Below are 21,053 nucleotides of genomic sequence, written 5' to 3'. Positions count from 1 at the left end.
CCTCGAGTGGATCCGCGAAGCAAAGATGCAGGTCGCGCTTAATGGAGGATCATCGTGCGATTTCGTTCGGATTTTGCCAGCGAGATACTCGCTTCGTGACCAGGTCAGTCCGGCTCGCCAGTTACGGTTACGGTTCTCCTTCGGTATTTTTTCAAGTCGTTGAATAATGTATCGTAATGCGGTGATAGGTGATCGCGCCGCAAATTATACCCTCGCGTTGACCGGAGCGAACGATGGTCCGCCTTTTCACGATACGGTTTAGAACGTGTCCGTTTCCTGTTCAGTATTTTGCGTGTATACACGCAACAATAGCGCGCTTTCAACAACGTGCAAGCGTACGCTTGAATAAGTATGCAGCCGTAATATCTGATTGTACATTTGTACTGTAGACTGACATTATTATTCTCTCATTCTGGTATTAGATAAACATTCTATTATTCTATTATTGCCGTTGTAATTCTGCCATATCGTTAGAGAGTCCGAGGGTGTTGAAACAAATTTCACAATGATTGATTAATTAGCAGATACACGTATATATAAATGAAAGTAGTTTGATCGATAAATATTCTATCTCTCGTAATGATTAACATTTTTAATGTACAACCCAAATGTAGCGTATAATATTTATTGTCGCGTGTTTAATACGTAATATGCATATACCATTGTTATGTTGGAAATATTTCAATTTGTCGCTGAAAGCATGAATTTATAATTTTACATTTTAATGCGTTACACTCTGTGTTTCTCTCTCTTTCTCTCGTCTACCATAATTCAAACATTTTTGCCGACATTTTTGAGATTAATATCGACTTTTGTATTTTTTTATTCCAGCGTCACCGAGTCATCGCGAAGCAATCCAAGCTGAATTTCGACATTTCCAGAGCGCGTTCGGTGAGTTGACATTTATTCGGCATAATTAATATATGTCCATTAGTCTTAAAACGCTCAGTTTTAAAATATGGAGTTATCTTTGTTAATGGCATAACATCATATATAAAGCGATAATATTCTCATCAAAAATCAAAATAATTTTACTTCTATTAAATTTTATTAAATATTATTTGCTTATGCAATCTTTAAAGTTTTTAATTTCAAGTGTGTTAAAGATAAAATAAGAACGAAAATCTGGTTGGTTTTTTTTTATCTCTCGTAATTTGAAAGCTATGTTGTCGACGTTTTGACGTTCCTACGAAAAATTATTTCACTTTTTCACGAGAAATATCGTTTTGTTCTGCTAAGCACATCGTAAGCAACAACTCTTGTTGTCCGATGCGTTCGAAAACCTCTCTCCGTGATTACCTTCCGCGGTATCCTCCCTAAACCGTACCGTGTAAGAAGCGAGCTTAAAAATCGGAGTTCGAGTTTAAAATCACGACCTATAAGCTCGGCGTGTCGTGACGGAGAGCGAGAACGTAGGAATGGCCGAGGTTAAGTATCGAGGATCGTCAAGCTACTCGACCGACTTCGTTTCCCAAAGATGAAAGCGCTCTTAATGGAGTACCATTGTCTGGTTTCGTCCAAGTTTCGTCCCCGTGATATCCCCGAGTTCACCCGGAGCGTTGGTACTCGCCATTTTATCGCGTTCGGGAATGTCGGTTTCGACCACCGCTTACAAGGTGGTCCGCGAGACAAGGGAGACTGCTCGAACCGGTGTAATTAATGGCTTCATCAGTTCGTTCGCCGACTAATTAATTCGCCGTCTCGAACGTGTCACTTTGCCGCGAAAACTTCCTCTCGACACTACTCCAATACATGAATCCGAATATTAATCAGCTGAGGGAAGAGAAAAAACTTGTATACTTATACATGTTTTCGAATACAATGATTAAAATGTTAGTAAAGCTTTTCTCACGTACTACGTATTACAAGCAAATCATCATTTCGATATGAAACTCAAGTATATTGTAAAATAGTTTTAAAAAATAAGAACGCGTACTTTTTTATATATTTTTTAATTAGGATATTGCACATTATTTCTTTACATCTGAAATTAAGCACGTATAAAATATTTTAGAGTCTTGATTATATATGGTATATATATATATATATATATATATATATATATATATATATATTATATACACCAAGGTTTTTTTTTATAATTTGAAATCTATTTTTCTTTGGAAAAATTTTCGAAAATTGCAGAATTTTTTATATTGCACCTTGATATCATCAAACGCATATAAATAAAACATGTGCTCTTTATTTCGATCTATACAACGTATCTGAAACTCGTTGCATTTTAAGAGAGATTTTTATAAATTGTTTGATGCTTTCACGAGAAAAACGGCATTTATTAAACGCAATTATTAATTGGTTAGGTGTTCCGATATAAAACGAAAAGTGTTAGCATATGTCAGTACAAACTCACGCGAGAGGCGATAATTTGCGAAATTCATTAGCATGTTCTCAATCCAATTTAAAATTTCTCTCTGCCTCTTTTTCTTCCCCTCTTTCTCTCTCTCTCTCTCTCTCTCTCTCTCTCTCTCTCTCTCTCTCTCTCTCTCTCTCTCTCTCTCTCTCTCTCTCTCTCTCTCTCTCTCTCTCTCTCTTTGTCTTGAATTTTCCGACATTGAGTATATGCATTATGCATATGTTTCTAGACGCGTTCTAATGCACCATTACATTCTAACAACTATGATTCACAAAGATATACATCTCAGAGAGGGAGAGAAAAAGGATATATCTCTCAAAGCTACGAAAGTTAGAAGCGAAACTAAATTTGAGACGAATATTGCTTATTCCATTCTTAAGATATTGATATTTTATAGTCACAAACGATTAAACTTCAAAGATACAAGAATAGAAAACGAAATCTTTCTATTCTTGAGAATTAATTTCAAGTTGACTTCCTTCAAAACATGCAGAAAATTTTTTCTGTTTTTCAGATATTTAATAGAAAATTGAACACACACACAATATACAGAATTGCGTGAAAAATTAACGTATCGCAAAATTATCGAGATCAAATGCGCGACCATCAAGATATAGATATATATTTTTGTATACATATATATTATCGAGCTAATTTTTGTTAAAATTCAGACACCTTTGGGGAACCGTCGCTCGTGCTTGATCCTTAAATTTATCATCGTTCGCTCCGCCTTCTCGGAGACGGTATGTCGATATTTTTCAGATACGCTCAAGGTATAAAATCGCGGCGTGTGTTAAAGGGAAAATCTGCAGTCTTCCTGAAATGAGACAGGGTTCGAGAATGACTCGACAAAGTGGAAAAGGGGATCAACGAGAAGAAGGGTGGTGGGAGGGAGGAGGGGGCGAGTTACTTGGGAAGGTTACGGTAATCCGCCGAGCTCATCGTGTAATTTCCCATAAGGCGGCAGAGGCTTGTACTTCTCGTTCACCGAAACTTTCGGTAAAGTATATTTTGCCACTCCTCTCCCAGTGTCTACGTCGATCCCCCCTTCCTGCCTTTCTTCTCATCGTTTACACCCTTTCGAACCTGTCTGCGGCAAACTACAACAATTTTCTTTGTTTTTTCCCCCGTTTCAATTTGTTTTATTTTTTCTTTTTTCAATTTAGCGTTTTATCGTAAGCCTTTTGCCTTTTTTTCTCACTTGATTTTAAAATTCATGTTTTTTTTTTATTAAATTTATTTCTCAACGTCCTTTCTCATTTTGTCTGTCCCATCAGGATGAGTTTCGAACGGTGCAGTTTCGCGCGTGTCGCGAGGCTTAATTAGGCTAATGGATATCCGTAATTGATGCAACGAGACTGTCCACTCGAGTGCTGAATTACGTCTGCCACCGACCCCGCCGCGCCGTGAATAATTCGTCCTCTCGGCGCGGGAGAAGCTCGTGTCTGGTCTCGTGAATTTTTCGGGCACACGCTCGACGGTAATCTTAGGATGCATTATCGAGAATTTATCTTGTCTCGCGAATTAAACAGTTGCACGCAGTACTTATGAGAGGAAGGGTAATTTTTCTATCGTGTAATTGAAGAAAACAATGTCGACGATGAAAAAATATATTATATAAAGCGTTAAGAGAGAAGAGGGCAAATGATAATCTTGAGCTCTTCTTCGAATTCTTTAATTTTTAATCTTTTTCGTAGTTACACAAAAGTGAAATAATTTAGAATATTAATTAATCTTCTTACAATTTTCCGTACGACGTAATACGCAAAATGAAATACTGAAATAACAATCCTGGGGAACTTTAGCAAGGAAACTTTGTACGGAGATTTTGCGGTCTCAAAGACTCGTATTTAAGATTCGCGACAATGGGAGGGGAGAGATTAAGATTAATAACGTCTACTGTACGCGAGTTGAATTGAGCGTGGAATGTGGAAAAGTATCAACATTCGAAGCGATATATTTTTATGTCGATTATCGCATTAATAACGCGCGCGCGCGAGAGATAACGTCGCGCATTTTACGTTTCTCATCTCTCTCCCTCTTTTTTTCCGGACAGCGGACACGAGCGCGTAAAAATTGCGATGCATTTCTCTCTGCTACTACGGACTCGAAACCGCCGGCGTTGCGAAAACGCGCGGTCTGAAATATTAAACCGCGCTAAAAGCCTAAAGTTAAACATCGCGCCCGATTAATTACGAAAACATGACCGCAGGGGGTAGAAACGGACTTCTAGGTATCTCTACGTTGCGTATTTTTCCCGCGAGAGCTTCTCTGCCTTCCGTTTCCGTCAACATATCGCGCCGGCGAAGGTCGGCCGACGGAAGGATGGGCGAGAGGATAGGACAGGACGCGACAAGAGGACATGGGACGACGACGGTGTATTCGGTTTCGCGAAATGCAACGGAGGTGCATTAAAGCGCGCGCGCTCCTTTGGCCAGGAATATAATAGAATTTCCTGAGAAGAGAAAGCGTGGAGAAGATTAGAACTGACCGCTAGTCTAAGAGAACATGCTCGTCCTTTATCCATGATTTTAGGTTCAGTTAGAGAGAGGGTTTTGTCTTAGATTGAATATTAGCGTCTAAAAATTATATTGTTATTACTGGAAATTCACAGTTTTATAAAATTTTAAAATGTCTCTCAATATTAATTAAAATATAGACATTAGATCCATTAAAGGAATTATTTTCTCCTGGATAGGAATTTCTAGCAAAATTGAATTTTGCCACTGTTGAAATGATCGTCAGCCTAATAAAACATTTAATAATTTTATCGAAAATGTTAGAATTCGACGACGGCCCGATGGAGACACCATTGCCGAATGTAAAGATACATTTGTAGGTACATTTACGCGGCATTGGCAGTGGAAAACGTGTTTCGTCGAGCGCGATAAAAAGCCGGCGCGCGGTAGATACGCTCTAATGCCGCCACTCGCGAGCAGGAGAAATATAATAGAATCTATGACGCGTAAAGCGCGGCCCCTCGTCTTATGCCTGCGACAGATAAGCGCACTGCACCGTCGTCTCTTCTACATATATGCAACGAATAGGCCAAGTCACTCTCTCGGCGGCACTCGCGAAATCGATAACGAGCCTCGCCCGTCGTCGTGTCGAGGAGATCGACGGGCGAGAAACCGCGCCGTCGAGGTTTCTCCAAACCTGGAATTAATCTTCCATCTTTCCGATATTATAAATTTGCACCTCGCGGAGTGCGGAAGAAAAAAAATAGATTTTCGAAAAATTCGTCCAGGCAATTGTAAATATTTATTTTAACATGTTGAATAATATTTAAAAAAAGTATATTAATTAATATTTTATCTCTCTGTAAATCGTTATTCATAAATATGGAAGGTGGAAATGGAAGAAAATTTTTCTCTTTTTACGAATATGCATGGATAATGAGGAATATGCGCGCGAGATTGGCACAACAAAGAAATTATAACGAAGAGGTACGCGCGGAAATATAAATTATAGAAATATACAAAACTGTGAGTCCACGACTCTCTGAGCTTCGTAGATAAAATGCGGATATTATCTCGCGTCTTGCGACAGGAGCTTCCCATTAAATGCAGTGTAATAGACAAAACAGTCTCCTTAAGAACTCTTATCTTCGTAGTCGGCCATTACGAGACGCAAGCATTTGCGGAATTTATTTTTAATCGGATCGCCGCCGACGCAACGGAAGGAGAATAAAAAGATCCTGCTATTGGCCGCACTTTCCCTCTTTTCCTCCCGTTATTTCCGCAACGTTCGAAAATTCTCTGGACTGTGCCGCGGTTACCTATCTAACCGATGGGGGCATGGGGGATAATATCCCCCTTCCTCCCACCCCCACTTCTGAAGTTTTCCAACATTGTTTATCGCGGTTGCCGCGAGAGAATAATCGATTAAGAAGAACCCCCGATCTCTCGCTCTCTTTTTCCCCCCTCACACCCCTCTTCCCCGGAAACTTTCGTCCTTCCGGCTAACGCCAAATTACTGGTTTCGCCCAGGCCGCATCTGAATGGAGGCTGACAGCACTTCGCAGCTAACGTGCACTCAACTACTTAATAATGTAACAGTCAGCCAACCACTATGCGCCCATTATGTTTCCATGCACGTTGCACAAGAACCTAGAGGTAACAGCCTGCCGGTGGTTGTAATATAGGATTCACATCCTGTATCGCGTTGTTTGTGTATGGCACCGCATCGAGAGAGGAGAGATAGAGAGAAAGGGAAAAAGGGACCAACAGAGAGAGAGGGATACAGAGAAAGAGAGAGAAATTTATTATGTTTTAGGATAAATCCTCCAAGAACAAAAAGCAAAGCGCAATTGCTCTATATAGTATATATATATATATATATATATATATATATATATATAATATATATATATAGAAGTGAGTCGGCAGTTATAAGGTAATAATAGAGAATACAATATGTATCTACATAACAAATAAACGGAACAAGAGAATATAAATTACAGTTATGATAGAAAGTACAAAGATTAAGTATGTGTCTACAGAAAGCAAACAAAAGTTACATACATTTAAAAAAAAAAATGAAATAGTTGATCTCCATCTGTTCCTCTTTTATATAATATCTATTTTTCAATCAAATCTATTATGTCATATATTATGTAAATTGTATATATTGTGCAGATCTACACACATAGTCAAAACATTTTCGAGATAGTCTTTCGAAACATCTTCATTTTTTAATCTCTCTTTGTGAAAAACGCAAGAAGCGTAAATCCCCTCTGTAAAGCATTTTCACTTTTTTTTCTTTGCATGCTTCTCTCTTTCTACTTTCTCTTATCCGCGAATAAGTCAGGTACATACACAATGTCCTCTTCGCTTTTTCAAGCTATTTTTAATCTGTTAAATAATATGCCGCGATTATATTTGCGCGGAGCATTGCACACAGCATATTCGAGCCCCGACGTTTACTCCTTAAAACATGCTTTATCAGGTTTTTCCTGGCCTTTTTGCAACGTGTACGTGACGTCTCGCGTCTGTCGGCTCTCTTTTGATATCAGGGTGTTCGAGATCTCTTTTTAATCCAGAAACGCGATATGTTATATACCTACGGCGCTTTTTTTATTCGCTATTAATTTCGTTTAAATTTAAACTGTGGATAAACGTGACATTGTCGGAGAAAAACAGTGCGCGAGTTCGCAATGTTATTTAAATTTAATCAGCATAGCACCTCTTTCTAAAATACGCTTTTTTTTTGTAGATTTTTGTCTATTTGATTCATTATTATTCTCGACTCTTTATGTCACTTAAATTTTCCAGGCGCCCTTTTAATTCTGATTCGATAAGATCCGCAGGATTTAGAACGTGAAGTCAAGCTTCTCAATAATGCAAGGTAAAGCTGACGTTCTACGACTGCACCTACCTTAGTTATACCTTAATTACGTACGTTCGCGGTTACAAAGGGGACCAAGGTTATGTGAATACACACAACCGAGAACAGTTGTCACAGTGGAAAAGTGGAATAAAACTCTAGACTCTAGATTCGCGACCTGAACGTGCCAATTTATCCTGATTGCAGGTTCTAAAAGACCTGCGAACTTTAACGTGCTGTCGCATCTATTTTTCATCGTGTCATCTTTCTGTTTGAATTGAGACATTATACGAGACATATACATGGTTGTTATAACCGACGATTTTAATATTTAATGACCATACATAGGCTGTCCATCGCCGCCTTTCCTGTTAACATCTAATTCTTTTGTCGAACTTAGGTATAGAATTTTCGTGTAGTTATATTCTAGGATTGTAATGAAATATTATTTGGAACTGTAAAGATTTTCTAGATATAAATATCTTCTTAAAGCACTATATATAATGATTGTATAGCTTTACTTCTGAATGGAAACTTAGATGAATTTTACTTAGAGGAAAGTTTAATTTCTAATTTGATTATCGAGAGAAAGAATTTGATATTGAGAATTATAAATTGGTCAGATGACTACATACTTTTGCGCAATAAAATTCGATTATATTGCAACCGCGAGAATCTTTGTAGATAGACGAAATCAATGAAGTTGTAGGATATCGCTCGCGATACCTCAATTGTAACAAGGTTACATCGATTCGTTATGAAATAAACTTGAATGCTGTAATACCTCGTATCAAACGTATCAAAACTCGCATTCGCGCGTCAAACGGAAGCGATCGCACCGCTTTCGGTTGACCGGAAACTGGGTCTTAAAAGTCGTATTTAGAACGCATGCAGAAACACAGGGCGCTTTAACGCGGTGCGATAAAAATTCGACGATAAATGTAAGTCGAACATAGTTCTGAGATCCAAAACTGTGCGATACTCGAGATTTCTACGCTTGTTGCAGCGGAATGGATATATACATACGTATCGGAGCTAGCTAGTGGATGTTTTTCGGCGATAAACGTTATAGTTGAAATAATAAAATCCAGTCCGACAATATCGGCGCGAAATGGGCGTATTTACAGACACAGATATTATCCTTCCGAAGAAGAACAGTGTGCGATTTAACGCGCGTTCTTCTCGCGAGGGGATAAACGGGGGGATTCTCGATAACTCGCCGATTACCCAGACGGAACGTTTTACGAAGCGCATTACGCGACATAGGAGACTAGAAGGGGGATAATCTCGATTATCGAGGCGGCGTTCGCTGGAAATTACGATCCTCGCAATCTGTCGTCGCGAATTTCGATCGCACGTGAAGGGACTCGTGAATATAATTCGATCCGCTTAATATGTGATTAAATTAGTTCATACATGTAATTTGATTGAGTTTATCCATCTGCGCGCTTAAGAAGTAATTTTGTCGAATTAGAGAACGTTCTTCCTTCTCGGAATGAGCATCTTAAAATCCATCTGTCGGATGGTTAAAAAGCTCTCGCAAAGATGAATATTAAAATGTTGCGAATGTTTACCCAATTTTCTTCGAAATTAATTGGAGCAAATCAGGAAAATCATGTTTTCTTGAAATTATGAAAATATTATCACCAATTTTGATATGTTTAATCGAAAAATAAAACAACTTTACTATATAATTAAGAAATATCATTCTTCAATCAATAATTTTGCCACACTTTAAAGAGAATTGCTAAATTGCGGAGCAGAAAGAGTTTGCTTTATCCAGATTCAATTGGAATTTACTCGAAAATATAATTTATTTTAGAATTCTTTTTCCCTTCCTTTAAACATACGAGACGAATAATGGGACTGACCATAATCGGGTCAGTCGGTGCTGCCGGTGAATTTCGCGCTTAAAATTACGCGAATCCGGATAATGAGTCGCTCTTTTTTTTTTCTACGATGAACAGCGGCAGTAAAACGGTACGCTCGTTTAAGCGCGATACTTGAAATTTATCACTCGGCGATTCTTCCGCAGATAAATGGACAGTAAATCGCGGTATCGCGGCCCGCGCGCGACACGAGCGCGTTTCTCTTTCGCCATCGTCCGATATCGCGAATTGGTTCAAACCGTAGCGAAACTTTTTTCAGATTCATGTAAAAAAAAAAAAAAGAGAATTAGAGACACACACACACACACACACACTCGCCATCTCGCGATGAGAGCGGCCGACGAGGAGAGGGACGATGGGGAAGGAAGGGGCGGGAAATGAAGCACGTGTGAACGCTGCGCGCGGCATAAAATTCGGGGCTCCCCCGTATGGCGTATGTAAATTGCGTGCAGCGCGCGCGACGCGCATGAATTTAACTGCCGCCGCATGTAAATTCACAGCGCCGGTGCATGTAAATTTTATTGCAATCAGCTATTGTAAACAGGATTAGCGCGCGGATGCGACGCCGAGACCGGCGCGGCGGGATCGAGAGCCGGTCAGTCGATGGAAATCGTACGAATATTTCGGATTCGGGGACATCTGGCCGCCAGTAGGCAGGGGGAATGCTTACTTTGCCGCTATCGAAACTAGACACCGGTATCTGGAAAGCGATACCCGAACAGAAAATATCGGCATTCTACGAATTTATAATCTCTTGTATTATAGTTCAATTCTGAGATATATACACTGAGAGAATTTTCTCTTAGAATTTACCCTGAAAATCATGGTAATCGTGGGACAGTATGGTATGGAAAGAATTTTGTGAGAATTTCTCTGATTAAAATAATAATATCTATCACAATAAAATATAAAACATGTTTGATTAATTTTACTAAACTGCATAGAATTCTAAGAGAAAATTCTTCTCTCTGTGTAGTTTTATTACATATGTACATTGATTTTTATTAATTCGCGATTTTTCTTTGTTCTTTTCTCTTTAAATATTACAAGCCATATGTATCAACGCTACAAAGTATAAAAATATATTTTTGAGAATGTTGCGGATAATGTATAAATTTACGCTATTCAATAGAAAATGAGGAAAATTATCTCATCAAATTTAATTTTATCCCAAGGTCATGCAATCTAGAATGTAATTTGAATAAATCTCTCTATTGGGCGTTGTCTTTCTCGTCTCTCGCGTCAGTGTGGTGAGCGTGCGGATCCTCGAAATAAGAGAGGGACTGCGTTTAATTTCGAGTAGTTGCGTTGCAAATTCAGTCGCCGGCGGTTCGCAGATTGCGCTCGCAAATATTTGTGCGCCGTATACGTTGAACATTTTATCGGTGCTGATATTAAATGACGAATATTAATTAGAAGAGAGGGAGAGAGAGACAGATGTCGAAATCGCAAACAGAAATGAAACTGAAAGTTATCGTTCGTATTTTTTTGAAAAATTACTATTTTTTTGAAAACTTTACAGTGAAATACAGAAAAAAAATATTTGAATATTATATATTTAAATTGTATATAGATTAAAAGAATACAACTTGTTTTTTTATCACATATCATAGTTTTCTCATGTTTTTTTGACTATGCAAAACTGTTTCCCGACAAATAAAAATTTTTCATCACGCATACACGACACCCAAATTATTTAATCTGCGTCAGAGTGTTCGCATAAATATATAGGTGTTTCATTCTCCTCTGCGCAGTTGTAAGCCGTGACGACGACGGTGATTGCGGTTTCGCGTTCCATTAATATTTGCTAATGGTAGTTCTGACCCACATATACAATTATGCACACGGAATCGCTCTCAGAGTTCGAGCTCAGGATCTCCCATCGCTTTGATTCCCATTGCTTTTGCGTGGATTCGCAAAAATCTTTCTCTCATTCGTCGTCCGTTACCGATGCCGTTGCATGTTTCCGAGCCTCGGCATTCAAAGCGCGCAATACGCAAGCGAGGCATGTAATCGACTATTTCTAAATCCTCTACGACGAATCTATCGCAGATTCTCTCTCTCTCTCTCTCTCTCTCTCTCTCTCTCTCTCTCTCTCTCTCTCTCTCTCTCTCTCTCTCTCTCTCTCTCTCTCCTCATCTATCTATCTACATCTATCTTTATCTCTATCTCTCTTTCTCATTAAATACGGCTGTCGCCAAATTTCGGTTTCGTATTTACTGAACTACGCATTATAGTCAATAGAACAAGTCGCTTTCGCTGTTGGCGTATTATACCCAGTATATACATATCCGGCGGCGCAAAACCCGATAAAATTCACGGTCGGCCCGTTGGGACAGATGGGGAAGAGAAGGAAGCGAATTTATTAAGTCCTACTAAATAATGCGTCCCGCCGCGATACGCAGCTACATTACGCTACAGTTTTCATCGTAATTAACAAACAGCCGGCGTTGATTTAAAACAGCATTCCTCAAAGGCACGAAGGGAAAAAACTTGCTCCGGAAATAACAAATATATATATATCGGAGAAATTTATAGAGCAAGAATCACAATACAAATCTTTAGGGGGGCGCTCGAAGGAAGATTAGAAAATTTGAATTCTTGCATTATTTTTGCACCATTTACCAAAATACGGTCGATCTAATCTTGCTAATCCAATTAGGCGAAACCAATTTGCGATACATAAGCGAAGAGGGGGATGGGAAACATGAGAACGGACCGTGGCACCCTTCGGTCGACCTTCCAGTACAATTGGCCAGGTGTAAGATCGAATCTCGGGAGATCACGCGTTGCACAAATGCGAGGGTGGCCATTTCATAATGGAGAAACGATGAAAAGTCAATCGTTACGTTTACACGTCGATCGGCGATATGGCCGATTCTAAGAGAGAATTCTTCGGCGAGTCTTTCGATGATAAAGAGGATTTAGATCGATTTAAGATTCCAATTTCCGGGGGTTTTCGCGGAATCCTCCCCTCTTAGGGCAAAACCCTCGCGAATACAATGTCGACGAAATCGGTGAAACGCGGCTGGCATATCCCATATATAGAAAAAGGGGTAAGACCGTGTTTCTCAAACTTTTGTATAACAGATCTGGTTTTTTTTCTTGATACACACTAATAACAAAATTTATGAACTTTCACATTCACATGCGCGCAATTCAAGTTTATATATTTATAAAATAAAATAAAATAAAAACAAAATTTAATCAAAATATAGAAAAAAATGGCGTGTTGACAACACGGTTATATTTGTTAAAATAATTCCAATAAAATTTAATTTTGATATTTATTCGAGAGATAAAATGGAGAGAATAATAAATAATGAATTATTGAATTTGTGTTTCCTTCTAAATAATGAATTATTTATTATTATACATAGAGAAAACAAATTTAATAAAGCTTATTTCAATCACGAAGAAATTGTCCACGAAATCAATAATTTTTTAAATCGTACTTTCGAGTTTTCCTCGCGTAAACCGATTTGAGAAATGCTGAGCTAAAGGACGCTCAGGGATGTAAACGAACATCGCTAGTACCCTATTTATACGATGTGAGAAGGGAAAACAGTCGTCTCGTCGCGCGAATTACCGTCACCCTCTTCTTTCTCTTTCTCACCCTTTAATCCTTCATCGTTTCCCAGATTATCGTATTCCTATTCCTGATCTGTTCTTTCTCGTCTCATTGTTTTCTGAAAACGACTGAGGGATTTTTATCTCCGGCCGACGACGCTTACTTTTTGCTACCGCGCGGAGGGAAATTGTAATTTTAATTCTGACGGTTTTATCTCTCGTGTTCGGAGACATCTGTTCTGTTTGTGTGCAGATCTATAGTTCGTATATCACACGTATGGCTAGCCTCTTCGTTGAACACATCTCTCTCCCTGTTTTTTTCCTCTCACGATTTTCTCGCAGCTCGACGCGATCCTTATCCTTCGGGACGTTCTTAGACGCCTTTCCGGTAAGCGTTTCGCATGGCAGTTGCAATTTTAATTCCTACGAGTCTTTCTTCGAATCTCTCCTTTTTATACAGCCAATTGTCCGCGCAATTGAGTCGCGGTATTGATCGCTCGGGTTAAATTCCAGCAGTGTATTTATCCAGTTTTGTTTTTCCGCGATCCTTCCCAGACCTCCTCTCTACGGATTCTCCATTTCCTTACCGTATTTCTTATCGTATCGGCACTCCATCTGGCTTTAGAGGCTACTTAGATTGCGGAAGATCGAGATTTAAGACAGCCAGATGGACACTACTGGTTCCCGGATCGCAGTCGGCTAGATCCGAATTACCAATCTCCGTTCTCATCGTTTCTTTTTTGCCATCTCATCCTCTCTTCTCTTCGTATTTTCGAGCCAGTCTTCCTATGCTTCTCTCATTGCCCCGTCGTCGTATCCCCCATCTCTCTCTTTCTGCCTCTCTGTCGTGAAAGTCTCCCATTTCGCCCCTCTCTCTACCCCCCGCCGACTTTTTGCCGCGTATCCCATCCGCTGGAATTCTAATTTTAATTCCGCGGCTTTTGGCTTCGCCTTGCCGCAGTCTATCCGTATAATCGTCCGCAAAATTAGATAGCGAACTAATCTTGTTTCAGCGTCCTACAAAACGCACTTTGCACTATAATACTGAAGCATTTAAAAGGTTCTTAACTCTTATAGAAACGTATTTCATTTTAAGATCCAAAAGTTCGAGATATAAATTATGTCGGCCAATATTCACAAAGCGGAAAAGGACAATATATTACTACTATTGCAAGATACTGTATTACTGCATATCCTTTAAAATATGATTATTAATAGAATATTTAAACGTCACTGCAAGCTAAATTTTCAACTTGATTAATGCAATGTACAATTTATTAAAAATTTCTATGCTTTGTCGAAAGCTAGATATTACATATGTATTTACAATGTCTCTACGATACGAATAATGTTCTAAAAATAACATACACAAGCTTAACTACGTAAGATGATAAAGTCAAAGGAAGTAGAAACACACGTCCGTGCGATAATATTTGTTTTAATAAGACTTTCAAAGTCCCTAGATCTCATACTATATCCGAGACAGCTTATGTTCGCCTATCTACACGTTCATACGCGTAATCTCGCTCTTATTCTGACAATAGAATATGTTCGCGACATACTTTCGAATCGGGTCGGATATTATGTGCGCTATGCTTTATCCTATAACGAGCTATCCGACTTTAAGGTCTACTTAAATCGAGTAAGATCCAGATTTTAGCGAAAGGGGCATAGGGGCGGGTCGACCACCACTAGTGCCCGGGGTTTGAGTGGATGGTCGACTCGATCCAAATTACCAGCCTTGGCTTCCTCTCTTCTCTTCCTCTTCCCCCCCCCCCCTCTTTTATTCGTCGTCGTCGTCCCTTCGTGCCACTCCATCCCCTTTCCTTTCCTCCACTTCTCTCGCTCATCTCCGTAGATATTCTTTTTTTTCTTTTCTTTTTAGCCGACCCTCGTCTTTATTGTTGTCTTTCTTCTCTACCCTAGCCGACCATACTCCTTTCACCCATCCTCAGTAGGTAGCTTCCTCATTTTCATTTACTTTTTCTTTATTCACTTTTTTATATCTGCATTCTTTACCTTGTGTCCCTTTGACTCGTGTCGACCGCCGCCAATGGTCACTGTATATCCCTGAGCTCGTAACCATTCGACCACTCTAGGATTTTCGCGTAGTTGAGACGAGGAGTTACGAGTTCGTCGCATTTTTCTCGTTATATCACGACTGACGTGACTAGTTTGTCTCTCGACATATCCAAGACTTCTCTCATTTAATAGATAGAGAAATAGAAGCATCCAGTTTATATTTTGGGATTAAAATCTAAAAATAATTAGAAGTGACTCTATAATATGACTCTTGATACACTTGATGCATTTACGAATATTTAATTTTAAATTAAAGGTCGATCGAAAATAAACTCATAAGTCATGTCTTTAAAATTATCAGCGGGATATAAATAAAATAGATAAGAATTTTATTGAAAATTTAAGTAACTGCTCCAACTTTTTTTACTAATTACTAATATAATAATTTTATAACTGATATATCTAATATAAATTGCACGCGAATTATAAAGAAAAATATTACGAGAGACCATAGATTTACAGATTATCTCGTTATCATCCTGTGTTTGAGACGACAATAAAAAAATTCCCCAGAGAGAATCTTATGGTTTCAGCAACTGCTGTGGGATTATCTTTCGACTCGCATTCGACGCCCCGAATTACTTGTCACGACGTTTTTTTCCACACGTGCCTTTTTTGCCCCTTTTTGTCGATCTCCTTCGTTGATTGTTATTTGTGTTTTTCCGGGATTTCCTTCGACGCCTGCCACGACAATGGCGTCCCTTTTTGCCACCGTCCTTCCTCGCCAGCCTTCGTTCACTTTTTCTTTTGTCCAATTGCTATGTACATTTTTAGCGTCCAATCTCGTCCGGCTTTGATGCTCCCTAAAGCTCTTTTCTCCTTATCTCTTCATTTCTTTATCCAGCCTCCATCGAGCGAACGTCTCATTTAAAAAGTGCATTATTATCTCCGGGTAATAATGCATATATATATATATATATATATATATATATATATATATATATAAACTACGTTTCGCGCGTTGTCGACCTGTGCAAACGATAGAACGCAGAATTAAATATTTCTTGGACCAACTCAACCGTCCTCTCTCTTTCCTCCTTCTTCATCAATTCTTCATTCTCTTTTGACTATGGTCTCTCTCTCTCTCTCTCTCTCTCTCTCTCTCTCTCTCTCTCTATAATTTACTATTCCATTCTGCTTTCCTTTCGAGTCTGTCGTCTTTGCTCACTATAAATTACTCTTTCGTTACCCTGGGCGCACTAATCGATCTCGCTCGCGCCTTTATCTTTTCACTGAAACTTTCGACCGCACCCCCGGTCGCCTTCCCTTGCCTCCGCATCCCCTTTCCAACCCCACTCTGTCGACAGCGCGTCTATATTCCGCCTCTCCTGGATGGTCTGCGGTCCATCGAGGTCTAAGATCTCTCCGTGGAAATACCTTCGTCTAGAACCCTCCGGACTCTCCCCGGCTCTTCATGACCTTTCGTTCTCTCAACCATCCCCTGCTTCTACGCTCTTCAGGCACTCGCTGCACTCTCGTCTTCTCCCACTCTCCCCTCTTTTTCCCTTCATTTCGCGTCGTCGTTTCTTTTTCTTTCTCTCCGGGGGTTTTTTTTTTTCCATTCCGCTCACCCTCGTCTCCGCCCTCTCGTAAGGACGGTCGTAATTGGCCCTTCGGCCACGAGCGACCGCGGCGGAAAGTAGCCGGCAGCGCGGACTCTCTGGATAGAGCGGGAAAGGATTGGGGCTTGTGCGGGATAGGGTAATAGCGGTAGCGGTAGCGGTGGCGAGAGAGATCCTCGGGAGTGTCTACCCTATATCACGGGAGCTGCTAGGAAGTACAAGGGACACCGGGGCTCTTCCTTCTATCCTCCTGGGAGCGAGCCGGCCATCCCGTCGCTCTGAACTTTACTCGGGGTGAGATATACAGAAATTAAATATTCATTCGGGTTACCAGCCCTTGCTCCCTGGTTTCCTCCTTTCTCCCCTTTCTCTCTCTCTCTCTCTCTCTTTCTTTCTCTCGTTTTCCATTTTCTCACTTTCGCGTATGTATCGTCTCTCCTGACTCTTTTCTTCTAACCCTTCCTTCCCGGAAGTAATGCTCTGGCTCGAGGCCAGTTTCGTCGAAGCTTTTCGTGTTCGACATTCTCTCGTCTTGCATCAAATGCATCGTTGAAAGATGTGGAGCGATGGTATGCACAAGTATATACATATACGGATGTATCTCAAAAATTCCGCCCTATATTTTTTAAAAAATGCTACAAGTTAAAATTGAGAAGGTCGATTTTACATTACAAACGATTAAACGGCAAAGAATTTTTTTCAATATAATTTCCGCATTGGCAATTATACATATTTAACAAGTAATCTAATTTGAAACTTTTTAGCTTAGAATTTTAATACGCTATTGCTTATATTTATCAAAATATTCGACGTTGAAATGTATGCAGAAAATTTATGCGGAAGAGAGCTACGAGAGCACAAGACATGAATCTTAAAGTCCAACTCGGCCACGAGTTCCACTTTTGCGACATCCTGTATACAAGCACCCATCGCATCCTCCCGCGCATCTGTGACCCTCTCGTTGTCCCGCTTTCTTTTCCCCGAGTCCGACGACTTCTACAGAATCGGGAGCGCGGCGCGCATATTCCAGAAACGTACCTGTTGAACCAGCCACCGAGACTTCGATGAAATAATGACGAGTGGCTTATGTGCCGTCTGCAGCCACCGCCGGCGGCAGCGAGGACGATAACGGGGTCGGGTTGACTATGGTATGGAGGAGAGGAAAGGGAAGGAAGAGACAGGGGGAACAGGATGCTGCGTTGCGCAATGTGCCTCGTCTCTCTCTCTTCCTCTCTGTAACCGGCAAAGTATTCTTCGTCAGCGTAGAATTGCGTCGTTCTCTCTACACCTTTCATCCCGAACACATCCTGCGGGATGAACGCGGCTACGGTTTCGAGGAGACGAAACGCCGTCGTTCGGGATAAAAGGATTTGTTTTACTACGTCGCGGCGAAGCGGGAAACGAAGAGACGGGGACGAGAGATTTGAATAGCGTTGTCGCATCGTGTCGTCGTACGGCGAAAACGCTAAATTGTCGGAATCGCGCGACCGATAATTTGTATCACCACCGACATCGTCGAGCGATGTTTTACGACCAGAATTGCTTTCCCGACCGCTTTTGACTTCTGTCTGCGCTTTCTAGAAAATTTTCTAGAACTTCGAATGCGTTTATAAATAGTGAAGTTTTCATTGAAGACCGCGAGGCGAGTGAAGAGAAAGAAAAGTTTAGGGTTGCAATTAAAAATGAAAGTTTGAAGCATATATCCATGCTACGCGAAAAAAATATTGGAATAGCATTGTTAAATAAAGATTCGAAAGTAATTGATTAGTTCAAGCGATTAAATTTAATATTTATATAACACACAATCTTTGGTTTCTTTCAAATGAAAGAATAGTAACTTTGAAATCTTCAATAGCTTTTACATGCAAAGAATAGTTTTTATATCAATTCTTTGTTAATTTAATTCCTATTTATACGAGACATTCCTTTCAGGATGAGTAAGAAAATTGCGATCATAGATGAAAAAAATTACAAATTCTTCGTTTTTCTTTGTCCGAAGAATAGAAATATCTCATGCGACAAGATTTCTAATTACGCGAATCTAATTCAGTCGCGAGTATTTTCTTAGTTAAGAATTGATAACTACTTTTCCTCTCTCCCTCTTTCAATTACCATAATTAATATTCTACGATGATGGAATTTTATCAAAAGTATAACAGCTTGTAATTAATTATTAATTTCTAAAGATTTTTAGAAAAGATTAAAACAATAAAAATTTTAGTAACTTATGTCCTATTTTAAAAATGAAACTCCAGAGTTTTACAAAACATGTCATTTTCTATAATAAACAGTAACTTGTCAAATTACACTTTAAATATTTAAAGTGAATTTTCGCATCTTTAAAATGCCCAGAATTATTTCTCTTTCTTAAATTCATATAAACTTTTAGGACAGAGCTTATATAATTTTTCTTTGTGCATCTTAGTTACAATTTTTTTTCATATCAAATCTTTAGTTGTCAATAACTTGCCGTTACAAAAAAAACGAATGTCCTTCGACGTTACGATGATTCGATACTGCACTTTAGCACTACGAATGCTTCATATATATAAAGATGAATGAGAAAATAAAATTCTTTTCGAATGTTCCGGCTTCTCACGGGTGGCGGCAATATCCCGATTCCTATCCCACGGTGATCTCACGTACGTGTTTCACGACATCGTTTTAATGCCGATTCGAGAACGTAACGATTCCGAAGGAACGCGCGCTGCTGTTTCCGCGTTTGTGATTCATCGTCATCGATTCGTCATTTTATCCGTTTTATTGCGACTGCTGTGAAGAGAAGTTATATAAAAATAAAAGTGCAGTAGAATGTTGTAACTTATCAGTTTGCTACATAATTTTATTGCATTGTATTCCATCTGTGTAAAATTTTTTCTATATTACCTAATGTAGCGTGTTTTACTTTTTAACTTATTTATTCTTTAGTTAATTACAAATTGATTTTTCTTAAAACTATGGATAATATTATAAAATAAATCAGAATTTGTGACTGTGCGCGACTCCATTTCAACTTCCAGGAAATTTAAATTTTTGACGAAAAATGAACTTTTAATCAGCCAAGAAATTTATAGATAGTCGATATAAAATAAAAGTCGAAGTCTTATAATGGAAAGCTTTATAATACTGGAAAAAAGATACATTAATCTTTTTTAAAATAGATGAAATTGCCTGAAATCGTCGACGTTTTGCATAAATTTCAGCTCGATAAAACGAAAGGGTTAATAATTCGACAAGCTGACTTCGTGCTTCAACCGGGGGTCATAACGGAACGGCCGGCGATCATGTCGCGAGTTTCACGGCGCGGTTTGAATTTCGACTTGAATGCGAGCCAATATGGGATACATAATTCCGCGCCGACCATTAGTTTCACCTTTATGAGGCAAATGAACTATGCCCGTCGCTCCGTAAGATCGTGGAGTTTACATTTTTAATGACGGAACGCGTTCGCTCGCCGATAGTGTGTGCGTCGAGAATTTGCTTTGCGGCGAGCAAACGAACGAGAGAGCGAGTGAAACCGCAACGATCGATTTCTTTGCGTTTAGAAGAGCGCTTCATTTCGCGAGATGGATATATTTAACCCTAGAGCAAGGTTCTGATTCGTAACCATGGTGCCATTCAGGATGAGAATCGATTCCGTCGTCGCAAATATATATATATATATATATATATTCTTTAATATTGAAATATATATAGGTACTTAAAGAAATTAGAAATGATAGAAATAAATATCTGTATTTTGAATCTTCTATCAAATATTTAAAATGTAATTTCCGTACTCAAAACTTCTATAAATATAACTTGTATTATTAATTATATTATATATTTTTTTTATTTACTTATAAGAATTATTTTATAATATAATTTATATATAAAACACACACATATATATATATATATATATATATATATAATCTAATTAACACAAGTATAATACAAGTTATATTTATAAAAGTTGGGAGTACGAGAATTAAGTATAGATACTTTAAATGTTTGATAGAAGATTCAAGTATACACAAAGGAGACGATTTAGTTTAGTAATATAGATAATTTCAGAGTTGATAATAAGGGGTAATGTTACAATTCCCTTTCTCTCTCTCTCTCTCCGTTGCGTTACAATCGCTTTTGCGCTCCTCTAATAATGTCGATATATTGGTATCCCAATGAGACCCTATAGCATTGTCGACTGCGACGACGCGGTTAAAGGTATTTCCCATCGACAAGGGATGGACTTTAACTAGTTAAAGCCAC

At 39.0% G+C, this 21,053-nt stretch overlaps 1 protein-coding gene across 1 annotated transcript in view; it reads left to right on the top strand.

The window, feature by feature from the left end:
* LOC145942603 (uncharacterized) overlaps window positions 1-21,053 on the top strand; it is a 207,515-nt gene that overhangs the window by 133,059 nt on the left and 53,403 nt on the right. The window contains exon 3 of the mRNA XM_083049491.1: window positions 832-891. Within this exon, the coding sequence (XP_082905617.1) occupies window positions 832-891 (60 nt within the window). The remainder of the gene's footprint in view (window positions 1-831; window positions 892-21,053) is intronic.

Source organism: Prenolepis imparis, unplaced genomic scaffold (assembly GCF_030444845.1).
Source record: "Prenolepis imparis isolate NDT839.2.m4 unplaced genomic scaffold, iyPreImpa1.0 SCAF_1, whole genome shotgun sequence".
NCBI classification, from domain to species: Eukaryota; Metazoa; Arthropoda; class Insecta; order Hymenoptera; family Formicidae; genus Prenolepis; species Prenolepis imparis.
Note: the sequence above shows the minus strand (reverse complement) of the source record. Positions and strands in the feature narration are given on the sequence as shown.